General features: G+C 41.4%; 1 protein-coding gene and 1 pseudogene across 3 annotated transcripts in view; one reads left to right on the plus strand and one right to left on the minus strand.

Moving 5' to 3' along the window:
• The window catches only part of LOC106583188 (ubiquitin carboxyl-terminal hydrolase 4), a 36512-nt gene extending 20581 nt beyond the window's left edge, over positions 1-15931 (plus strand). The window contains exons 11-22 of the mRNA XM_014167093.3: positions 122-346; positions 2400-2483; positions 4077-4171; positions 5835-6017; positions 6189-6412; positions 6657-6869; positions 7059-7129; positions 7266-7381; positions 7517-7666; positions 10264-10367; positions 11449-11537; positions 14050-15931. Coding sequence (XP_014022568.3) covers positions 122-346; positions 2400-2483; positions 4077-4171; positions 5835-6017; positions 6189-6412; positions 6657-6869; positions 7059-7129; positions 7266-7381; positions 7517-7666; positions 10264-10367; positions 11449-11537; positions 14050-14175 — 1680 coding nt within the window. The 3' untranslated portion in view covers positions 14176-15931. The remainder of the gene's footprint in view (positions 1-121; positions 347-2399; positions 2484-4076; positions 4172-5834; positions 6018-6188; positions 6413-6656; positions 6870-7058; positions 7130-7265; positions 7382-7516; positions 7667-10263; positions 10368-11448; positions 11538-14049) is intronic.
• A 2111-nt stretch (positions 15932-18042) lies between these two features.
• Positions 18043-19841, minus strand: LOC106583190 (glutathione peroxidase 2-like; annotated as a pseudogene). Of its 2 annotated transcripts, XR_001323460.3 has the most exons (3): positions 19557-19841; positions 19331-19474; positions 18043-18814 (listed from the first exon to the last, which is right to left on the minus strand). The product of XR_001323460.3 is annotated as a glutathione peroxidase 2-like, transcript variant X2 (transcript). The 2 variants fall into 2 exon arrangements; XR_001323459.3 differs by having other exon boundaries at positions 19331-19747.
• Positions 19842-20172: the final 331 nt, after the last annotated feature.

Below are 20172 nucleotides of genomic sequence, written 5' to 3' on the forward strand. Positions count from 1 at the left end.
CACAATCTTGGTGATGCTAGAAAGGAGGATTTCCCATAGCATTGTCATTAAGTCCTATTATGTTTGTGATCACCTCTGTGCAAATCTCTTAACAGTTTTTTTCCCCCCTTCTGAATGACAGATTGTAGCGAAGGAAGCATGGACTAATCATCGCCTGCGCAATGACTCAGTCATCGTGGACATATTCCATGGCCTGTTCAAATCCACTCTGGTGTGTCCAGAGTGTGCCAAGATCTCTGTGACTTTTGACCCATTCTGCTACCTCACACTCCCTCTGCCCATGAAGAAGGACCGCACTATGGAGGTGTTCTTGGTCCGCATCGACCCCCAGTCCAGACCCACGCAGGTAACACACACACATACACTGGATGGGTGCTGCTTTTCCCCCTCAATGTAGTTACACTGTCATTATTATAACAATCTTTTTTTGTTTAATAAGGATTTCACAAAAGGACATGACAAACACAGAGTAATATAAAACCAGACAATGATATCAGACACACCAAAAACAAGAGAACTAATAAATAATAGCACCACTGCTATACCCCATTATAAACTTACTTTAGATACAGTTCACCTTTTAAGGCCCATTTGACCAAGCAATGAAAGGGGCCCCAAGTATATTCAAAGTAGTTTATCCAGAAGCGAGTAAGAAACTCTCTCATAGCCGGCCAGCTGTGCTATGGTACTGGCCCGTTCATCAAAGGGAGGGGGATCTTCTTTCTTCCAATGCCTTAAGAGTAAGCACTTGGCTGTTGTGATGGCCAGGATAAGCCATCTCTTTTCAAAGGAAGTGAAAACATGGGCTCAACAGCTGAAGATGAGGACTAACATATACAGTTTTACTGTGATCAGGAACGTTCATAATTAATAACCTCAAAATCAACTTGTTGTATATTATTCCACCAATCTCTTAGCGCTGGACATGACCAGAGTATATGTGTGTTAGAGGCATCATCACCTTTACATCTCCAACATCGGTCTTCTGGTATTAACTTTGTGGAGTCCAATTGAATAAATGCGTTTACCATTTATTTATACATAGTATTCAAATTAGACATGCATGATTTCCACTCTTCGTGGGATATATGTAGAGCCAGATATTTTGCCCATTTGTACTTTAACCTTATTTAAAGGATCAGACAATTGCTCCTGTAACAGATTATAAATTATTTATTTTATTGGGCTGGCTATGGGACAGGTAAGGGTGCTTCCCAACCATTTTGACAAATAACTTTGTAGCAGGAGGTGTCTCCAATATTCATTATGTGGCAGCTTATATTTCTCAGTAATTTGGGTAAAGCTTAAGAGTTGCTTAGAATGCTCATCAAATAGATCTAACTGATAATTTATTCTGTACCTCAAAAATGTATTACATCCAATTAGGATACTCTTTTTGTGCCACAGAGGAGATTCATAAAGGTCCCTTTTTATCTTACCCCACAAGGTTCTAGTGTTTGTAACAGTGGGGTGATTGTTCAGTTGTGGTCTTACTGTGCCAAAAATTCCAAGCCAGGCCAAAATCTGGTACCAGCCTGGTTTAGCCCCTCCCTTCCAACATGGCAACCAAATACTGATATGTTAGACATTGAAAGTAGTACTTCCTGAAGTTATGGAGACCAGATCCACCTTTTTTGGGGGAAGACTGACTTATATAAAAAAATATATGTTTTATACCTAAACTGCTGAGAGTTACCCCAAAGAAAATCTAGAACATGCCTGTAAATATCTTCAAAGTAATAATCTGGGATATATAGAGGGATATTACAGGTGCCAGCATCATGTTAATAGAATACATTTTACCCCATAATGAAATATATATATTATATGACCATCTAGCAAAGTCCTTCATTTTTAGAAGAAAGGGTTTCATATTCTCTCCAACAATATCCCTGTGGCTGGGTGTTATTAGAATGCCAAGGAATCTGATACTCTTAGTGGACCATCTACACTACCATTCAAAAGTTTCTAAGTGATCCCAAACTTTTGAACGGTAGTGTACATTTCATAATAATATTCTTAAACACAGCCTCAGACAAAACATTAATTAGTTTAAACCTGGGCTAGTTGAATTTCCTTAAAATATAGTGTCTGTGTATGGTTCATGTTCTGAGGTGCCCCTATTGTGTTTCTGTTTTCGCGATGAGGTCTGCAAAGTAAATAAGATATTTGCATATACTCATTGAGTCATTGAGGTGGTTCTCAAAACCAGACCAGTTTTTTAATGGGGACCTAGAAACAGAGTGGTCTTTGTACATACTGCCGTGATGCCTTCGATTTCAGAGTGGACCGCGGTTCACCGACGGAGGTCATACCATCTATGTGTCTTAAGTCAAAATATTTGTCTCTCTCCATCCTTCTCTTTCTCCCTCTTCATCTCTTTTTTTTCTCATCTCCAGTACCGGGTAGTGGTCCCCAAGCTTGGCTCAGTGACAGACCTGTGCAGCGCCTTGTCCCGGCTTTCTGGAATCCCTGCTGAGAATGTGAGAGCTTTACCCTTTATGTGCTGCTAGCTGAATAAGGGCCATTGTACTTTTAGTCTCTCTTTTTACAGTCCCTGCCTGGCATTTGTACACATGTCCTTTATGGTTGTGTGCTCATGATGACATTTTTGTTGTGACTTGATAGGATTAAAATTATCGGTCAGTAGGCTTGGCGATACTCTGGCATATATTTCAAAATTTCAATACAGTAAAAAATTTAAATAGGGGGGATTTGGGGCATCCACGCCTCGTGTTAAGATCAAGCTTCTTGGTTACAGCAGAGACATTCTAGCCTGACTACCAGTCTCTTTAGCGAACAGAGACCTGGCCTTTCTGCCATCTTCAAATATCTTCTATCATTAATGAGCTCGAGGAGATCAGAAGAGTTGATCCTGATTCGATAACCCTCAGCTATTCTCCAATCACAATGATTATCCAAATATTTGGACTATATCACCTTTTTTTTTTTTACTCTCCACAGAAGAGGTATCAGGTTTGCTAAGCAACCGTTTTTTGTTTGTCCACACAGCACGTCTAAATTCTGAAACTAAGGGTGCATTCGTAAATTCACTCTGGCTATCTACTCCGATTTCAGAGCACTCTCATCTGAGTTGTGCCAGAGTGCAGAATAACTGATGAATTTACGAACGCTCAACACCTGTTGAATATGGCCGGTGTCAGTAAACGTTGGCAAAAAAAGCGTAATTAAATTGTTGGCAGCACCACAGCTACAGTCCCCAATGCTATGGATAACATGAAAACAGCTTAACCAGCTCTGCTAGGGCAAGTAAAATTGTCAGAGTGAGGTGTTTGGAAGTAGCTAGCCAACATTAGCCAGTTAGCTTGGGTGCTTGACTCTCTTTGTGCGGTCAGAACTCTCGGATCAACCCTTCTCCTCGGCCAGAGCGTCCAGTGTGTGCTCTGAAAGCTCCGAGAGCGAAACACGCTGAATTTACGAATGGACAATCTGACAGCACTCTTAAATTAACAAACGCCCAGAGCGCACTCTAGCACTCCAGATTGAATTACAAACAATCTAAATTCATATTGCAATTCCAACCACAAAACCTATTTGCATTGATTTTAAGCCTCAAAATACAACATCTTGCCAATCTAACAGCTAAATATTTGTTTTTGACATTGTTATAATTCTAATTCTATTTTTAAGGTTCCACATGTTGCCATGGAAAATATTAATGTTATTTCTAACAACCAATGAGCAACTCTGCCGTATATCCAGCTGCATATTACATGTTGAGATTGCCGAAATGCCAGTCTCTTTGGCAATGGCATGGAGTGGCAAGGAGTGGAACGTTAGCTAAAGACGGGTGCCCAGACTAGAGAAATTCACACACCAAAAAAAAGAAAGATAGCTTCCGGTAATACTATATACCTCAGTATAGTATAGAAACGGTATGAAAATTTGGATACCACCCAACCCTATCGGCCAGTAAATGTGTAGATTAAGTTAAAATGATTTAATGCTTTGTAGCCTTTTTTCAATTGTGAGGATAACATTTTGTCCCACTGACGGGTCTGATAAAGGGACTCCAGTTGAGAGGAAACCATAAATGCTCCCTCCTGTCTTCCTAGATGGTGGTGGCTGATGTTTACAATCACCGGTTCCACAAGATCTACAGACGAGACGACGGACTCAACCAAATCATGGAGAAAGATGACATATTTGTGTAAGCCTGGTCTCTTCTCTTGCACTGGAAGATAACATATTGAACAGTGGTTGGGTATGAGCAGATGTCAAACAGTATCTTTATTGTCCCAGGGAAATTAGTTTACAGAATAACCACTTACAGTGCCTTCAAAGTATTCACACCCCTTGACTTTTTAACGTTTTGTTGTTACAGCCTGAATTTAAAAATTATTAAATTGAGATGTTGTGTCACTAAGGGCTACACAGATAATACCCAATAATGTAAATGTAATTTTGTTTTTAGAAATGTTTACGAATGAATTAAAAGCTGAAATGTCTTGAGTGAATAATTATTCAACCCCTTTGTTATGGCAAGCCAAAATAAGATCAGGAGTAAAAATTTGCTTAACAAGTCACTTAAGTTGCATGGACTCATTGTGTGAGCAATAATAGTGTTTAACATGACTTTTGAATGACTGCCTCATCTCTGTACCCCACACATACAATTGTCTGTAAGGTCCCTCAGTCGAGCAGTGAATTTCAACCACAAAGACCAGGGAGGGTTTCCAATGCCTCACAAAGAAGGGCACCTATTGGTAGATGGGTAAAAAACAAAAAAAGCAGACATTGAATATCCCTTTTAGCATGGTGAAGTTATTAATTACGCTTTGGATGGTGTATCAATACACCCAGTCACTACAAAGATACAGGTGTCCTTCATAACTTCGTTGCCGGAGAGAAAGGAAACCCCTCAAGGATTTCACCATGAGGCCAATTAAAACAGAGTTGAATGGCTATGATTAAGAGAACTGAGGATGGATCAACATTTTAGTTACTCCACAATACTAACCTAAATTACAGTGTGAAAAGAAGGAAGTGCATCCTGTTTGCAATAATGCACTAAAGTAAAACAAAAAAATGTGGCAAAGAAATGAACTTGATGGCCCGAATACACAACACATCAGCGTACCACTCTTTTATATTTTCAAGCATGGTGGTGGCTGCATCATGTTATGGGTATGCTTGTCAGGAGGTTCTTTAGGATAAAAAGAAACGGAATAGAGCTAAGCAGAGGCAAAATCCTAGAGGAAAACCGGGAGACAAATTCACCTTTCCGCACGACGGTAACCTAAAACACAAGGCCAAATATATGCTGGAGTTGTTTACCAAGACAACATTGAATGTTCCTGAGTGGCCTAGTTACAGTTTTAACTTAAATCTATGGCAAGACTTTAAAATGTCTGTCTAGCAACAACTAACTTGACAGAGCTTGAAGAATTAAAAAAATAATAATGTGCACATATATTACAATTCAGGTGTGGAAAGCTTTTAGAGACTTAACAGTTGTCAGTCTTTCTGGGTATCGCTGCCAAATGTGATTCTAACATGTAATAACTCAGAGGTGTGAATACTTAAGTAAATTAGATATTTCTATTTCATTTTCAATACATTTTCCAAATTTTTCCAAAACATATTTGTGCTTTGTCATTATGGGTTATGGTGTGTAGATGGGTGAGGAACATTTTGTTTTTATCCATTTTGGATTCAGGCTGTAACACAACAAAATGTGGAATAAGTCTAGCGGTATGAATACTTTCTGAAGGCACTGTACAATATCCACCACAGATACAAAATGTGTTAAAATCATTAAAAAGGAACACCCTAAGTGTGCTACTGTATCATTCTCCATGTTTGTGGTCCAGGTATGAGGTGGCGGAGGAGGACAGGGAGAGGATGAACCTGCCTGTGTACTTCAGAGAGCGCCACTCCAAACACACAGGCGGCTCCACGGGCACCATGCTGTTCGGCCAGCCCCTCCTCATCACTGTTCCCCGGCAGAACCTGGCCGCTGACATGCTCTACGAGAAGGTGCTGGAGAGGATTGGGTGGGTACGCTGTCTGTCTGTGGGCCTGCTTTTGTTTCCACTTCTGCTCATATGTACAGTATGCAGCAAATAGACTTGAGATATTGAACATGTACTTAGTGTGCTAAATGTGGGAATAGCACGTGGCAAAACTTTAACGTGCGATATTTACCCACTGTTTTCCCGTTCCAGGCGCTACGTTAATCGCGCTCAGAGCTCCACCGGTGAGGGGAGGGCGAACGCCTCTGCCTCCTCGGCCAGCTGCAGCCTGGCAGCTGAGTGCGCCGCAACATCCTCCAATCACAACACTGCAGGGAGTGGTAGCCCCCTGTCAGAAGGGCCGTCCTGCAGCTCCAGCAACGGCAGCAACCACTCCGGGACCTCCAACAGGTCCAACGGGAATGGTGTGTGTGAGGGTAAGCAACAACATGGATCCGAGTGCCCCAGCAGCAGTAAAGGCAGCACCGTTATTTACATCTCATACACCTATTGGTTTCCTTATTATCCCATGATAAATTATGTGTACTAAGCACATTTTAGTTTTGCATTCATGTACAAGTGCAATATTTAATTGCCACGGGCTAACATGGCTTGTGTGAATCCGATATTGGGATTTCAGACGTGTGTGTGTGTGTGTGTGTGTGTGTGTGTTGGTTCCAGGTGAGGAGGAGGCCATGGATCACCAGGTGAGCCCGGAGCCAGAGAACGGACAGTCGGGGGAGGAGGAGGAAGCCTCAGACCTGGAGAATGGCCCTAAAACCAAACAGTGCTCCAGCACCCCGCCCAAACTCTTCTCCTTCAGCATGGTCAACTCCTACGGAACGGCCAACATCAGTCCACTGCCTTGTGACGGAAACTTCCTCAAACTCAATAGTTAGTATTCAGTCTTGCCTCTGGCTTTTCAGTGTTTTGACCAGTTACAAGAGGAGAAAATGTCTTGAAATAAATGTTTTAAACTTTTTTAGTTAAAGTCAGGTGGTTAAAATATGTTGGTTGAGTTGCCATTAGAAAACCGGCTTTCGATGTGTGTTGAGGGCTGACCAAACCTCATCTCCTCCATAGCACATTCCACAGTGGCGATTGACTGGGACTCGGACACAAAGAAACTGTGTTACGACGATCAGGAAGCAGAGGTCAGTACAGTTTCAGTTGACTTGGTTAGGTTGACCTGAAGCCCTTTTATTAATGTCAAAATTGGGATGCCAATCTGTCTATACAGTGTGTATCTGTCTGTGTGACTCAGTCCTCTATCCTCTGTGTGTACTGTAGGCCTATGAGAAGCACGAGAGCATGCTGCAGGCCCAGAAGAAGAAAGCCACAGTGGCTCTGAGGGAATGCATGGAGCTCTTCACCACCATGGAGACACTAGGAGAGCATGACCCATGGTGAGACCTGGCGCAAGAGAAACAGGCCTTCATTACTCTACTCACTAAATCATTGAAACCACTACTTTATAATGTTGTTTTGTGTGTTTTTGTCTGTTTCACTGATATCAACGATGCCTCACCTTGTCCTAACAGGTATTGCCCCACCTGTAAGAAGCACCAACAAGCCACAAAGAAGTTTGACTTGTGGTCGTTGCCTCGCATCCTGGTGGTCCACCTAAAGCGTTTCTCCTACAACCGCTGCTGGAGGGACAAGCTGGACACTGTGGTGGACTTCCCTGTCAGGTACAGACAGCACTATGCCAAGAGGTGGAACTGTTCTGACAGATACGTGTCCTCTTTTAGTTTAGTTTATTTGCACACATAGAAAGAGTTTGTAACAGTAAAAGTCCAGCTATTGGGGATATAAAACTGTGATGGGCAGTAGGTGCCTCTTTTTTAGAATTTTTTCAAACAATGATGGGGATAGCTTGGCAAAATCAGTTGGGAGTGAGTGCCAGATTATAGAGCCTCTGTAGGTAATTCAGAATTGGTTGTTGAATGTGGGTGACGTAGATGTTGTCTGTTTCTTGTTGAGTACTTATTGAATTTATATGTGGTGGTGAATTAGAAGAAAGGGGGTAAAACTGATTTTAAAGAGCCGTAAAAAAAAGGGGCAACTTTTAAGAGTTAATTTTATAAATATTCAGGAGTTCTCATTTTTTTTTAAGTCATATGCAGTATGGTCTAGGGAGGGGCATAAGTAATCCGAGTATTCGAACCAAGTCAAAACTCAATCTTTACCAGATATTTAAAAAAATACTGAAACTATTTTGTCAATGTTGTCTTGAAGACAACTTTAATTTGCTTTGACTCTAGTGTTCCATTTGTACATGTGCGTTTGCGGGACACAGCAATAAGTAAGCTAAGCATCACAAAGTTCTGCTCCCTAAATTCCCTTTCCCCTCCATGTCCGACTCACTCAATTGTGTTCCGAATGCTGCCCTACACATGCGTGCTGTGTGCGCTTACAGAAATAAATGTCTATAAAAATGAATCTAACTGATGGGATACACAAGCTACATTCCTTGACAAATGACGACAGTTTTACAAATTCAAAATGGACTGGTTGACTGAAGTAGGGAAATATGTGTTCCAACATGGGGATGAATTATGATTGTATCAGTTTTGGAATAATTGCACCCCCCCAAACAACATAAAGGTTCCACAATAAAAATAATCAAAAACATTAGTTTGATAAAGACTGAGCATATTTTCATCAGAATCATTAATACTCACCACACAGATGTCCTGGCCATAATTCATTCCCATGCAGTGTTCAATGTAGAATTGTTCATCTATTTAGAAATTCCAAGGAACAGGCATAATAAACTCAATTGAATGTCTGTATATCGAAAAGAAGACCAATTTTGGTTTGTAACCCTGACAAATGTCTTTCAACTTGCCGTTTCAAATGATCACTCTTTGAGAAAAACTATTCCAGACCCGAGATCCAAATGACTTCGCACTATTTCATTCTGTTATACACGTTTTTGTTTTTTTCCAAGTACGCAGATAAAAAATCTGCCCCGTACTCGAACAGTGCAAAAAGGTAAAATGCCCATCCCTAGAATGGTCTCTAAAACCGGCAGATGTTATTATTCTTACAGAGTGTTTCTGCAGGTGACAGATTTAATAGTAGTTTGGTATGGTGTGCTGGCCCATATAATGTTAAGTAACTGATGAACAGGAAGATCATTATGTAATAGAGACAGAGAAGTGCTTCTGTTTATGAGATATCTAATTTTGCCAAGTATCCCTGCATTTTTGCTGATCTTGGGGGTTGTTTTTGTGTTTCCATGACAATTCATCAATCAAAACACCAAGAATGCGTGTTGTACTGGCTGGATCAACAGGTATATTATCAAAATAGACACCTATATAGTCTCTCTTGTATTTTCTGCTCTTTGGACCAGATAGTAAAACATTTGTTTGTTTTAGATTCAGTGATAATTTGTTGATTTTTAAACCACTCTTATTCATAAATTATTCACATTAAGATGGGACATTGTCTGTGCTCTTTATTCTTTGTACTTTGAGAGGTCAAATTATGAAAGCATCCTTTTGATTTTGTAGTCAACTTTTATGGACCGACGGTATTGACAGCTTTTACACTAGAGGGTGCTGGTTTGCTAGATATGTCAGAAAAAGGTCTTTGTCCATTTGAGGAAATCATGGTCACATATTTGTGAAGTGTGTCTTAACTGTCAGGGAATTTGATGTCACGCTCCAACAGACAAAGAGCATATATGGTTATAATTACATCCGGTAATAACTGCTCACAAGGAAATTTCACAATCACAAAAAAGCCCTTTCAACTAAACCAGTTTTATTTTTTGTATGTATTTTCCATTAGCAGAATACCCAAGTTATTCCCCAGGTGGTGACATGAAGCCAGTGAAATGCTGTGCCGTGGTATAAAAGCAACCTGTGTGGAGGTTGTCTCGCTGAATGCCTGGGAGCCTCCCTGTTTTCACTGACCCCTTCTGAGTCCCATTATCCAGCAAGAAGTAGAACTAAATGTTGCTGACATAGACAACCACTGCTGCGTCCAAGAACCTGACTCATGCTTACTGAGGATGTTTGAGACAGACGGAGCCATCTGTTGTACCTCACCCCTCTCACCATCATATCAGCTGTAGTACTGGCTGACCATCATCCCCCCCCCCCCCCACACTGGGTTCAGTGCTGATGACATGTCCAATATGAATCACATTTGATATAATAAAAAATGGCTTTCTGTACAGCCCTGTGCTTATGTTTCTAGCTGTCAGTTATTAAGTTATTGTCTATGGGTGTAAAAGGCAGGTTTTGCTGATGACATGTCTTCTCTCTCCACACAGGGACCTGAACATGTCTGAGTTTGTGTGCGACCCCAAGGCCGGCCCCTATGTTTATGACCTCATAGCAGTCTCCAACCACTATGGAGGAATGGGAGGAGGCCACTGTGAGTAATGTTTGCCTCTGCTAGCAACACCCTGGTCAGGTCCATCCTTATTGCAGACCTAGATAATGAGATACACAGTACACGCATACTACCCCACCCACATTAATGACACAATCAGCTCTCACTTTGTTACATTTCAAATTACTGTTTACCTGGGAAATAGTGCTGAGCGATTAGTGCTTTTTGAGGTCGGTTCAGATTCGATTATTTAAAAAATCACGGGTTTCGGTTTGAACAAAAATGTAACATTAACCCACATAATGCATAGTGCATTTAAGTGCTGTAACACAGAATCAAACAATTAATAAAAGTCCCATGGTGGTAGTGACTGCCCATTTACTGTTTATCACTTATTAACCATCATTTAGTCACATTCTATTTGTTTGTTTTATTTGATGACTTTATTTAATTCCAAGTCACCTCATCTCTATAGAGCTGCTGCCTGACAAAAATCACAATTTTATTAGTTCTTCAATGTAAATAAGGCATACTTTTATGACTGCTGAATACCATCTATTGATCACTTAGATAGTGTATCTCCAGGTAGATGGCTCGCAAAGCAACTGCTTTCTACCCCTCTCGATCGCATGTGTTTGTCTCTTCTCTCCCTCTGTGTCTGTCCACAGACGAACAAGTAGGCGCGCAATGGATTATGGTCATTGTAGTTAATTACCATGTTACCTGCGCTAAACTATGTAGAATATTGGCCTGTTGGAAACTACAACTCCATACTACATCGCACAGTTTGGGCTTGATCTGATTTATCTCTGGAGAAATTGTGCATTGAACTCATAGAAAGAAAAAAATGAATTAAACTGAGCCACAGTGCCCTGTGGCTCAGTTGGTAGAGCATGGTGTTTGCAACGCCAGGGTTGTGGGTTCGATTCCCACGGGGGACCAGTACAGGGGGAGGGGAAATTTCAGTTTGCTCAAACCTTTTCGTGTGTTTTAGCCAAGCTCTTGTTTGGTGACTAACCAGGCCTGCTAGTGGAAACCAGTTCATCAGATATTCATCCTAGCTCAACTTTAGTCCACCATGACCATAGTTTTATAATGTTCCTCCAATATCTTGTACCTACAGACACAGCCTACGGCAAGAACAAAGCTGATGGGAAGTGGCATTACTTTGATGACAGCAGTGTCTCAGCTGCCTCAGAGGATCAGATTGTGGTGAGTGAGCCACCTCAAGCCTTACTTTCATGTGTAACTCTGTATATGGCTTTTTAGAAAATCTGATTATGTATATACATTTCTATGACGTGGGACTCGTTATTACCCGTTTGAAAGCTATACACCGAGTATACAAAACATTAAGAACACCTCTTTCCATGACAGACTGACTAGGTAAATTCAGGTGAAAGCTATGATCATTTATTGATATCACTTGTTAAATCCACTTTAATCAGTGTAGATGAAGGGGAGGAGACAGGTTAAAGAGTTTTTTTTTTTAAGCCTTTAAGCCATGTGCGCTGAATACAACAGGTGTAGACCTTACAGTGAAATGCTTGCTTACAGGCTCCAACCAACAGTGCAATAAAACATTTTTTTTTTAAGTTATTAGGTGAACAATAGGTAGGTAAAGAAATAAAAAGACAGTGAAAAATAACAGTAGTGAGGCTATATACAGACACCGGTTAATCGGGCTAATTGAGGTAGTATGTACATGTAGATATGGTTAAAGTGACTGCATATATGATAAACAGAGAGTAGCAGTAGCATAAAAGAGGGGTTTGGCAGGTGGCGGGACACAATGCAGGTAGCCCGGTTAGCCAATGTGCGGGGTCACTGGTTGGTTGGGATAATTGAATGTATAGTTAAAGTGACTATGCATATATGATAAACAGAGAGTAGCAGCAGCGTAAAAGAGGGGTTGTTGGGGGACAGACAATGCAAATAGTCCGCGTAGCCATTTGATGACCTGTTCAGGAGTCTTATGGCTTGGGGGGAAAATCTGTTGAGAAGCCCTTTTGTCCTAGACTTGGCACTCCTGTACCTCTTGCCATGCGGTAGTAGAGAGAACAGTCTATGACTAGGGTGGCTGGAGTCTTTGACAATTTTTAGGGCCTTCCTCTGACACCGCCTGGTATAGAGGTCCTAGATGGCAGGCAGCTTAGCCCCAGTGATGTACTGGGCCGTACGCACTACCCTCTGTAGTGCCTTGTGGTCGGAAGCCGAGCAGTTGCCGTACCAGGCAGTGATGCAACCAGTCAGGATGCTCTTGATGTTGCAGCTGTAGAATCTTTTAAGGATCTGAGGACACATGTCAAATCTTTTTAGTTTCCTGAGGGGGAATAGACTTTGTCGTGCCCTCTTTACGACTGTCTTGGTGTGTTTGGACCATTCTAGTTTGTTGGTGATGTAGACACCATGGAACTTGAAGCTCTCAACCTGCTCCGCTACAGCCCCGTCAATGAGAATGGGGGCGTGCTTGGTCCTCCTGGCCATGCAGTCCCAGGATCCTTGGCTTAGTGATGAGCTTTGAGGGCACTATGGTGTTGAATGCTGAGCTGTAGTCAATGAATAGCATTCTCACGTAGGTGTTCCTTTTGTCCAGGTGGGAAAGGGTAGTATGGAGTGCAATAGAGATTGCATCATCTGTGGATCTGTTTGGGTGGTATGCAAATTAGGGTGAGTCTAGGGTTTCTGGGATAATAGTGTTGATGTGAGCCATTACCAGCCTTCCAAAGCACTTCATGGATGTGAGTGCTACAGGTCTATAGTGATTTAGGCAGGTTGCCTTCGTGCTCTTGGGCACAGGGACTATGTTGGTCTGCTTGAAACATGTTGGTATTGCAGACTCAATCAGGAACATGTTGAAAATGTCAGTTAAGCACATGCCTGGAGCACATGTCCTGGTAATCCGTCTGGCCCCGCAGCCTTGTGTATGTTGACCTGTTTAAAGGTCTTACTCACGTCGGGTACGGAGAGCGTGATCACAAAGTCGTCTGGAACAACTAATGCTCTCATGCATGTTTCAGTGTTGCTTGCCTTGAAGCGAGCATAGAAGTTATTTAGCTTGTCTGGTAGGCTCGTGTCACTGGGCAGCTCGCGGCTGTGCTTCGCTTTGTAGTCTGTAATAGTTTGCAAGCCCTGCCACATAAGACGAGCGTCGGAGCCGGTGTAGTACGATTCAATCTTAGCCCTGTATTGATGCTTTACCTGTTTGATGGTTCGTCGGAGGGCATAGCAGGATTTCTTATATGCTTCCAGGTTAGAGTCCCGCACCTTGAAAGCAGCAGCTCTACCGTTTAGCTCAATGTGAATGTTGCCTGTAATCCATGGCTTCTGGTTGGGGTATGTACGTACAGTCTCGATGCACTTATAAAGCCAATGACTGATGTGGTGTACTCCTCAATGCCATCGGAAGAAGAACAGGATGTGGTAGTAGGTGCCAGGCACACTGGTTTGTCAAGAACTGCAACTCTGCTGGGTTTTTCATGCTCAACAGTTTCCTGTGTGTATCAAGAATGGTCCACCACCCAATGGACATCCAGCCAACTTGACACATCTCAATATTAGGAAGGTGTTCCTAATGTTTGTTATACTCAGTCTGTTGTTCCATGTGTCCAGTGTTTATTATTTAATAACGTCAGCATTGATGAAAGCTCCCATTGACTTCCTGTCCTTTGGTGTTGTCAGTGTTGCTGCAGTGTAACACTATCCCCACCTCTCCCCTTCACAGACAAAAGCAGCCTACGTGCTATTTTACCAACGCAGAGATGTGGGCGACGTCCCTGCCAAGCCTTCGCCTTCTGCCTCTCTGGGGGGTGCCACCGCTGAAGCAGCCGATCACATGGATACCAACTGAGCAGCGCTGATGCTCAGGGACATGCACTGAAGCAAAAAATAATGACAAAAGAGATACTTTGATGCACACACCAAGCTACTTCAGTGACATAAGACTTCTCAGTCAATATTATTAACTCCCCCCAGCCCTGTGTTTTATTTTATTTTATTTTGCTCATACATCGTCACAAAGAGCCAAAAAGCCTTGTTGGATGCGTGACCCGCGAGACTTCCTCCCGGAGCTGGTGGCCTGCTGATGTATGAAACCTAGTTTACTCGTTTGGAAAGAATAAGGGGAATAGAAGGCAAAGAATCCTCTCACTGGACAAACAGAATGTTAGATGTGCCCTGAAATGCATAGGTATTATTAATACAAACTTTTCTCTTACCCACTAGAAAGGTACAAAATAAAAAAGCCAAATGAGCATCTTGTTTTTACCAAAGTGTTCCAAATTGTACATCGTAAAGAACTGTACCAACTTCACTGACAGACTGGGGGAAAGAGAAACCTGTCCTTGAGTTGTCTCTGAGTGGTATCTGTGATGATAACCCTCCAGTGCAGGGGTGAATTTATGCAAAGTTGTATTTAACATTGAGATATGCACACAATTCAACACATGACACTGATGGATCCTGTGACCTTCTACCTCCTGTGAATGGATCCAGTTAGAAAGTCACACTGGATGTGTTCCCTCTACACACTCACAGAAACATACACACTCAGGCCCTCTCATTTTAGTCTTCCTCTGGGTTGGCTTGCAGGGCCTGTGTCCACAGTAGATAGTGTTTAATTGATCAAGGTCCTGTTTACTGGGCCTTGATGTAAGCCGTGGCAGAGGCTATTTATTTTCATAGACATGAGTTCAGTCAGACCTTAGCGCCTGCTCTTTATGAAGCCCAACATGCTAACTCTCTCATTCATACACTGCCCTCTGTATTTATTTGGACAGTGCAGCTAACATATGTAAATTTGCTCTATTTTCCAGCCTTTTTGATTTGAGATCAAATGTTTCATGAGGCAACGGTACAGAATGACACTGATTTTTTTCGTACATCTGTTTTATCATTTAGAAATGAAAGCACTGAGTCTAGTTTATTTCCACAAGTGCACAAATTCATTTATAGCATGTTAAAGTAGTCAAAAGTGTAGTATTTACTGGAGTAGAGAGCCAAATGTACAAATGTTTGCTTCACTGTCCAAATAAATATTGTGGGTAGTGTACCCCTTTCTCTCTGAGAAGTCTCATCCTGATAAAGGTGTGCTGCTCCCCCTCGTCACACAAAAGCAACAGCGGCCTTTTAATCCTGCAACCTGTTTAAAAAGGAGGCACTTTTAGTTTTACTTTAGTCACATCTGGAATTTTAAATATGTACGACATGTGGTGAGGCCCTGACCATTCGTACATTTCTGGATAATATTACTGTACTTTCAAAGAAAATTTGATTGCTGACTGAATGGACCCCCTCGACTGCCCCGCTATGACTTATCCTTAGGCTACCTGTCCTGTATGGTATTACAGTCCTGCATTGAAATTGCTTTTGTTTTTTCTTAAAAGCACACTGCGTGATGCAAAATGTGATGTGTATGAAAGAGGTGCTAAATTTATGAAACTTGAAATTGTTGCTGTTCATAAGGCTCCTATCCGTTAAATAGAATTTGGACAGCAATAACTTAAAGGCGTCCTCAGTGTGTTTAGGACTGCAGGCATCTGTGTTCTCCCACCAATGGACTTTCAGACAACCAATCAGCTGTTAAATAAAATATGTTGGTGACGTGACAGCTTGCTCATCAATGGATGGAACAAGGACTCCTACAAATCGGTCTGCTTGTATGTTGTTGGACTGTTGCTACGTAGCTCTATATTCTTAACTGACACTTTAATGTGTCCCATTGAGTAGTAGTAGTAGTCTTCAGTAATAGCTGTTCAACTTGTGAGGGCTAGTGGTGGCAACACAATACATGATGGCAGGAACCAGTGTCTCTGATACCACTTACCCCAGATTCAACACCCTGACCTTACCGTAATATTTCTCTACGTTGCCAAGTGTCTTGTAAAGGTTCATACAAGTCGCCAGTAACCGGAGCTGTACAGTATATGGCTCTGCCAGTAACTACTTCATGGATCAATTTCCCATAAGATAAATTCTAGCTCTGTGGCATTTGTCTTGTTCTTTTTCCATGTGGCACAACAGCATGTAAATGTCTTTGGGACTGCAGATGTCATACTTGCTGGTCAGTCCATTTCTGATTATGCCCTCATAAGATGATTACATGATTAATATAACCATATTTATGCCAATGAATAGACAATCTTTATATATCTGTAATTATTATTCTATAGTAAATGAAAAAGACATCCAGCTGTCCAAAACAGATTTGATTTTAAAGTTTATTTTCTTTACAATCATCATGAGAAACTTAGCCATTTGAGCTTCAATTTGCTGTCAAATATCTTGAATAGATCTAAATATCAAATCAAAGTTTGTTTCCATACACAAATTTGCAGATGTTACCGAAGGTGCAGCGAAATGATTATGTTTCTAGCTCAAACAGTGCAGTAATGCCAAGCAAAACAATACACATAATCCAAAAAAGTAAAATTAAGAAATATAACGAGCAATGTCAGAGTCCGGAATATAAATATATATATATATATGACAGTATCAGAATAGAAAAGGTGTGTACAGCAGTAGTTATATAGAATGGGCCATGACTATAATACAGTATGTACATATGAAGTGGGTAAAACAGTATGTAAACATTATTAAAGTGACCAGTGTTCTATGTACATAGGGCAGCAGTCTCTGAGGTTCAGGGTTGAGTACCGGGTTGTAGCCAGCTAGTAACAGTTACTAAGGTTCAGGGCAGGGTACTGGCTAGTGGCCACTGTAATAATCACACTATTTCAAAAATAGGTACATTACTGTTCTAGTATTAATCATATTGCCAATATCTGCAATATACATTTTTAATGGAGAATTACTTGGAATGAAAATACAATAAAGACTGGAAGCCTAAAAGGGTGTCTAGTTTGGGCTGGTTGCTTTTCAGAACAGTAAGAATTGGAAAAAACGAGCTATTGCATCACAGACATTCTTGCTTAAATTACTAGTGTATTGCGTAAGTACATACAGTTATTCACCATATCCTTAGGCAATAATGTGATGCAACCTGAAATTGCATCCATTTCCTTGGTGTTTTTTTACACAATTACTTCCTGGAGTCGTTGAATGGACTAAACAAATGGCATTCAAAGCATCTAAGCAAATAAACATCTTTCAGGACAATTTTCCTTACTGTGATGTGGTTGTCTCACCTAGCTATCTTAAGATTAATATGCTAACTGTAAATTGCACTGGGTAAGAGCATCTGCTAAATGACAAAAATGTAAATATCAGGATATCCCCCCCCACTCAAATGGTGCTATAAATTCTCAAAAATAAAGTTCAAAATCTACTGCCTGTTCACACAGCCACACTGGTAGCCTTTTTTGGTTGTGTTCCAGATGGGAACTGGCGAGGTAATCCTGCTATGATTCATTGACATACTTATTTCTAGGTCAGCCTCAATGATTCAGAATGTCATTCACCGGACTACCTGAACAGCCTTATTTTGCCTGTCAGAATGACTTGCACTTCCTCGCCTGGCTATTCTGAGAGAGAAAAAAAATCCCCTTCTCTTTCAGCCTTTTTGGCTCAGGTGCACATCTAGAATCAGCAGCTTCCCCTCCCCCAATCCTTACCTTAACCATAAGTGGGGAAAATGTTAACTGACAAAAGATCAGCATTTAAGGGCAGCTACAGCACATTTTCGCTCATGCCACACTCACATTTGACCTGAGCATTAATCACATGAAACTCCTGTAAAAGACTGAAGACAGACAACACAAAAGGGAAAATCATTTATTGGGCAACTTCTTACATTGAAACACAGTTGTGCTTTACATGGGCCAAATGCAACTTATGTTAAGTCTTTTACATTTCATCAGACATCCCTCTCACAAAAGGCTTGGTTTCAATGGATGCCTTCATTTAATAAAAGTTCAGAACACAGCAGCATTTTGCATATGAGAGCACAGCACATGATTTGAAAAGATAATGGGTGTGCTGCTGTCACACAGAAGCTAATCTTGTAAGGAGGAGGAAGTATTTGTTGAATGGGGAGCTGTTGAAAGTTGTTTCTTTTTTTAGTTATGGCCAAGCACATTTCCCAAAGTGTGACAATACTTTATAATTTGAAAAGCCATTAAACTCATTGACATGATTTCCACTCCCCACCATTGCTTCTGTGTGACCAGCACTGGAACAGTTTAGTTAGCTGTATTGAGAAGCTCCTTGATGTCACCCTCAATGTTGCTGGTAAGGAATCTCCTGCCATAACGCTTGAATGGCTCTCCGGCTGGCCCAATGAGGAACTTCTCAAAGTTCCAGGCGATGTCAGTCCTGCAGACGGGACTCCAGATGATGCACTTGGGGTCATTCATTAAGGCCATGGGCTCATCACTTGGGAATGGCAGCTTCTCCTTGAGGTACACAAACAGGGGGTGGGCGTCCTTCCCATTCACATCCACTTTCTCAAGGAGCTGGAACTTCGGCTCAAAGCCATTTCCCGGACGGACATACTTTAAGGACATCAGGATCTCTTCGTTCTTGCAGTTCTCCTGCAGGAGTAGATGGGAAGAATATGTAACATGTACAGAAAAGTGTTAGATGTTTGATCTCAAAAGTGGCCTAATATCAAGGTGAGTCCATTGTCAAAAGCCATAGCTAGAACCCTAAATAAATTGGATGGACACCATCTAATGTCATCATTGATAGTGCCCATCTTTCCCCTTCATTGGGAATTGAGACCAGGCCTATAGCTACATGTAAGGACACTGAAGCCCAACCTTGGTATTTTTTTCCCGACCCATGGCAAAATTAGTAGAATTGCGTGAAATAACTCATTCAATTGCCTTTGCTACTGCATCCAAAGTGATAATGGCTGGGTCATTTTTACTTGTTTTTGCTGTTTTCAAAATAGAATGACTTTTTAAATTGTATAGAAATGGATTAGTCCTAAATTAGCTTACATTTTCTAAAACTGGATGGGGGGGGGGGGGGGGGGGGGCTATGATGAGAGCATACAGTGACATTAGCCCATATTTAGAATGATAAGAAAATGCATCCCCTCTTACCTGATGTCCGAACTGATTGCAGGGCACCCCCAAAATCACTAGCCCCTTGTCGGCGTACCGTTCATGGAGCTCATTCATCTGGGTGTAATCCCTGGTGGTCGTGCCTCAGAGAGACGCCACATTCTCGATCAGCACCACTTTACCCTGAAGAGACGAGAAATTAAACAATTCTCCTGTAAGGAGCTTTGCTGTCAGGTCGTAGAACATCTTACATACAGCCATTTACCTCGTGAATGTCACTCCCCGCTTCTGTCTGCGAAAATGCTCTATTGGACTTTTTATACAAGGTATCAACACGGAAATGGGAGGTACTTCATGAACATTTTAGGGACGGTCTAGAAATATTGGGATATTTTGTATTAAAATCGCACGAGTATGCGTTATCCAGGACAAACAACTATGTACACTTGAATAATACAGTGCGATACAAATGATAACGACACCCCTTGGACGTCTAAAGTAGAGACAAAGATTTTTATAACTAAACCAAGATAGACTACAGCTTGTCGTTTCCATTGGGAACAAATGAGTCATAGTGGGCAGAACAAGCAAGGAGGTGGGCAGAGCCAAGCACGCGCAAGCGATATCCTATTGGCGCGTTCTAGTATATTTATCTGCATATTTCCGTTAGGTAACGCTTACTATGTGAAGTGCGCATGTGCAATAGCTCCATTCGCCTTTGCACTCCTAAACAGCGCAATTAAAAAAATAACTTTGCAAAGGGTGAAGTCTACAAAACTTTGTCAGTTCGTTCATAACATATTCTCGTTTTGGGAACAGAAAACTGTATTGAGATGAAATGTTTAATTGATGAGAAGATTTGCAGAATGTCGGCCAAAACA

Source organism: Salmo salar, chromosome 22, assembly GCF_965601325.2.
Source record: "Salmo salar chromosome 22, fSalSal1, whole genome shotgun sequence".
Lineage (NCBI taxonomy): Eukaryota > Metazoa > Chordata > Actinopteri > Salmoniformes > Salmonidae > Salmo > Salmo salar.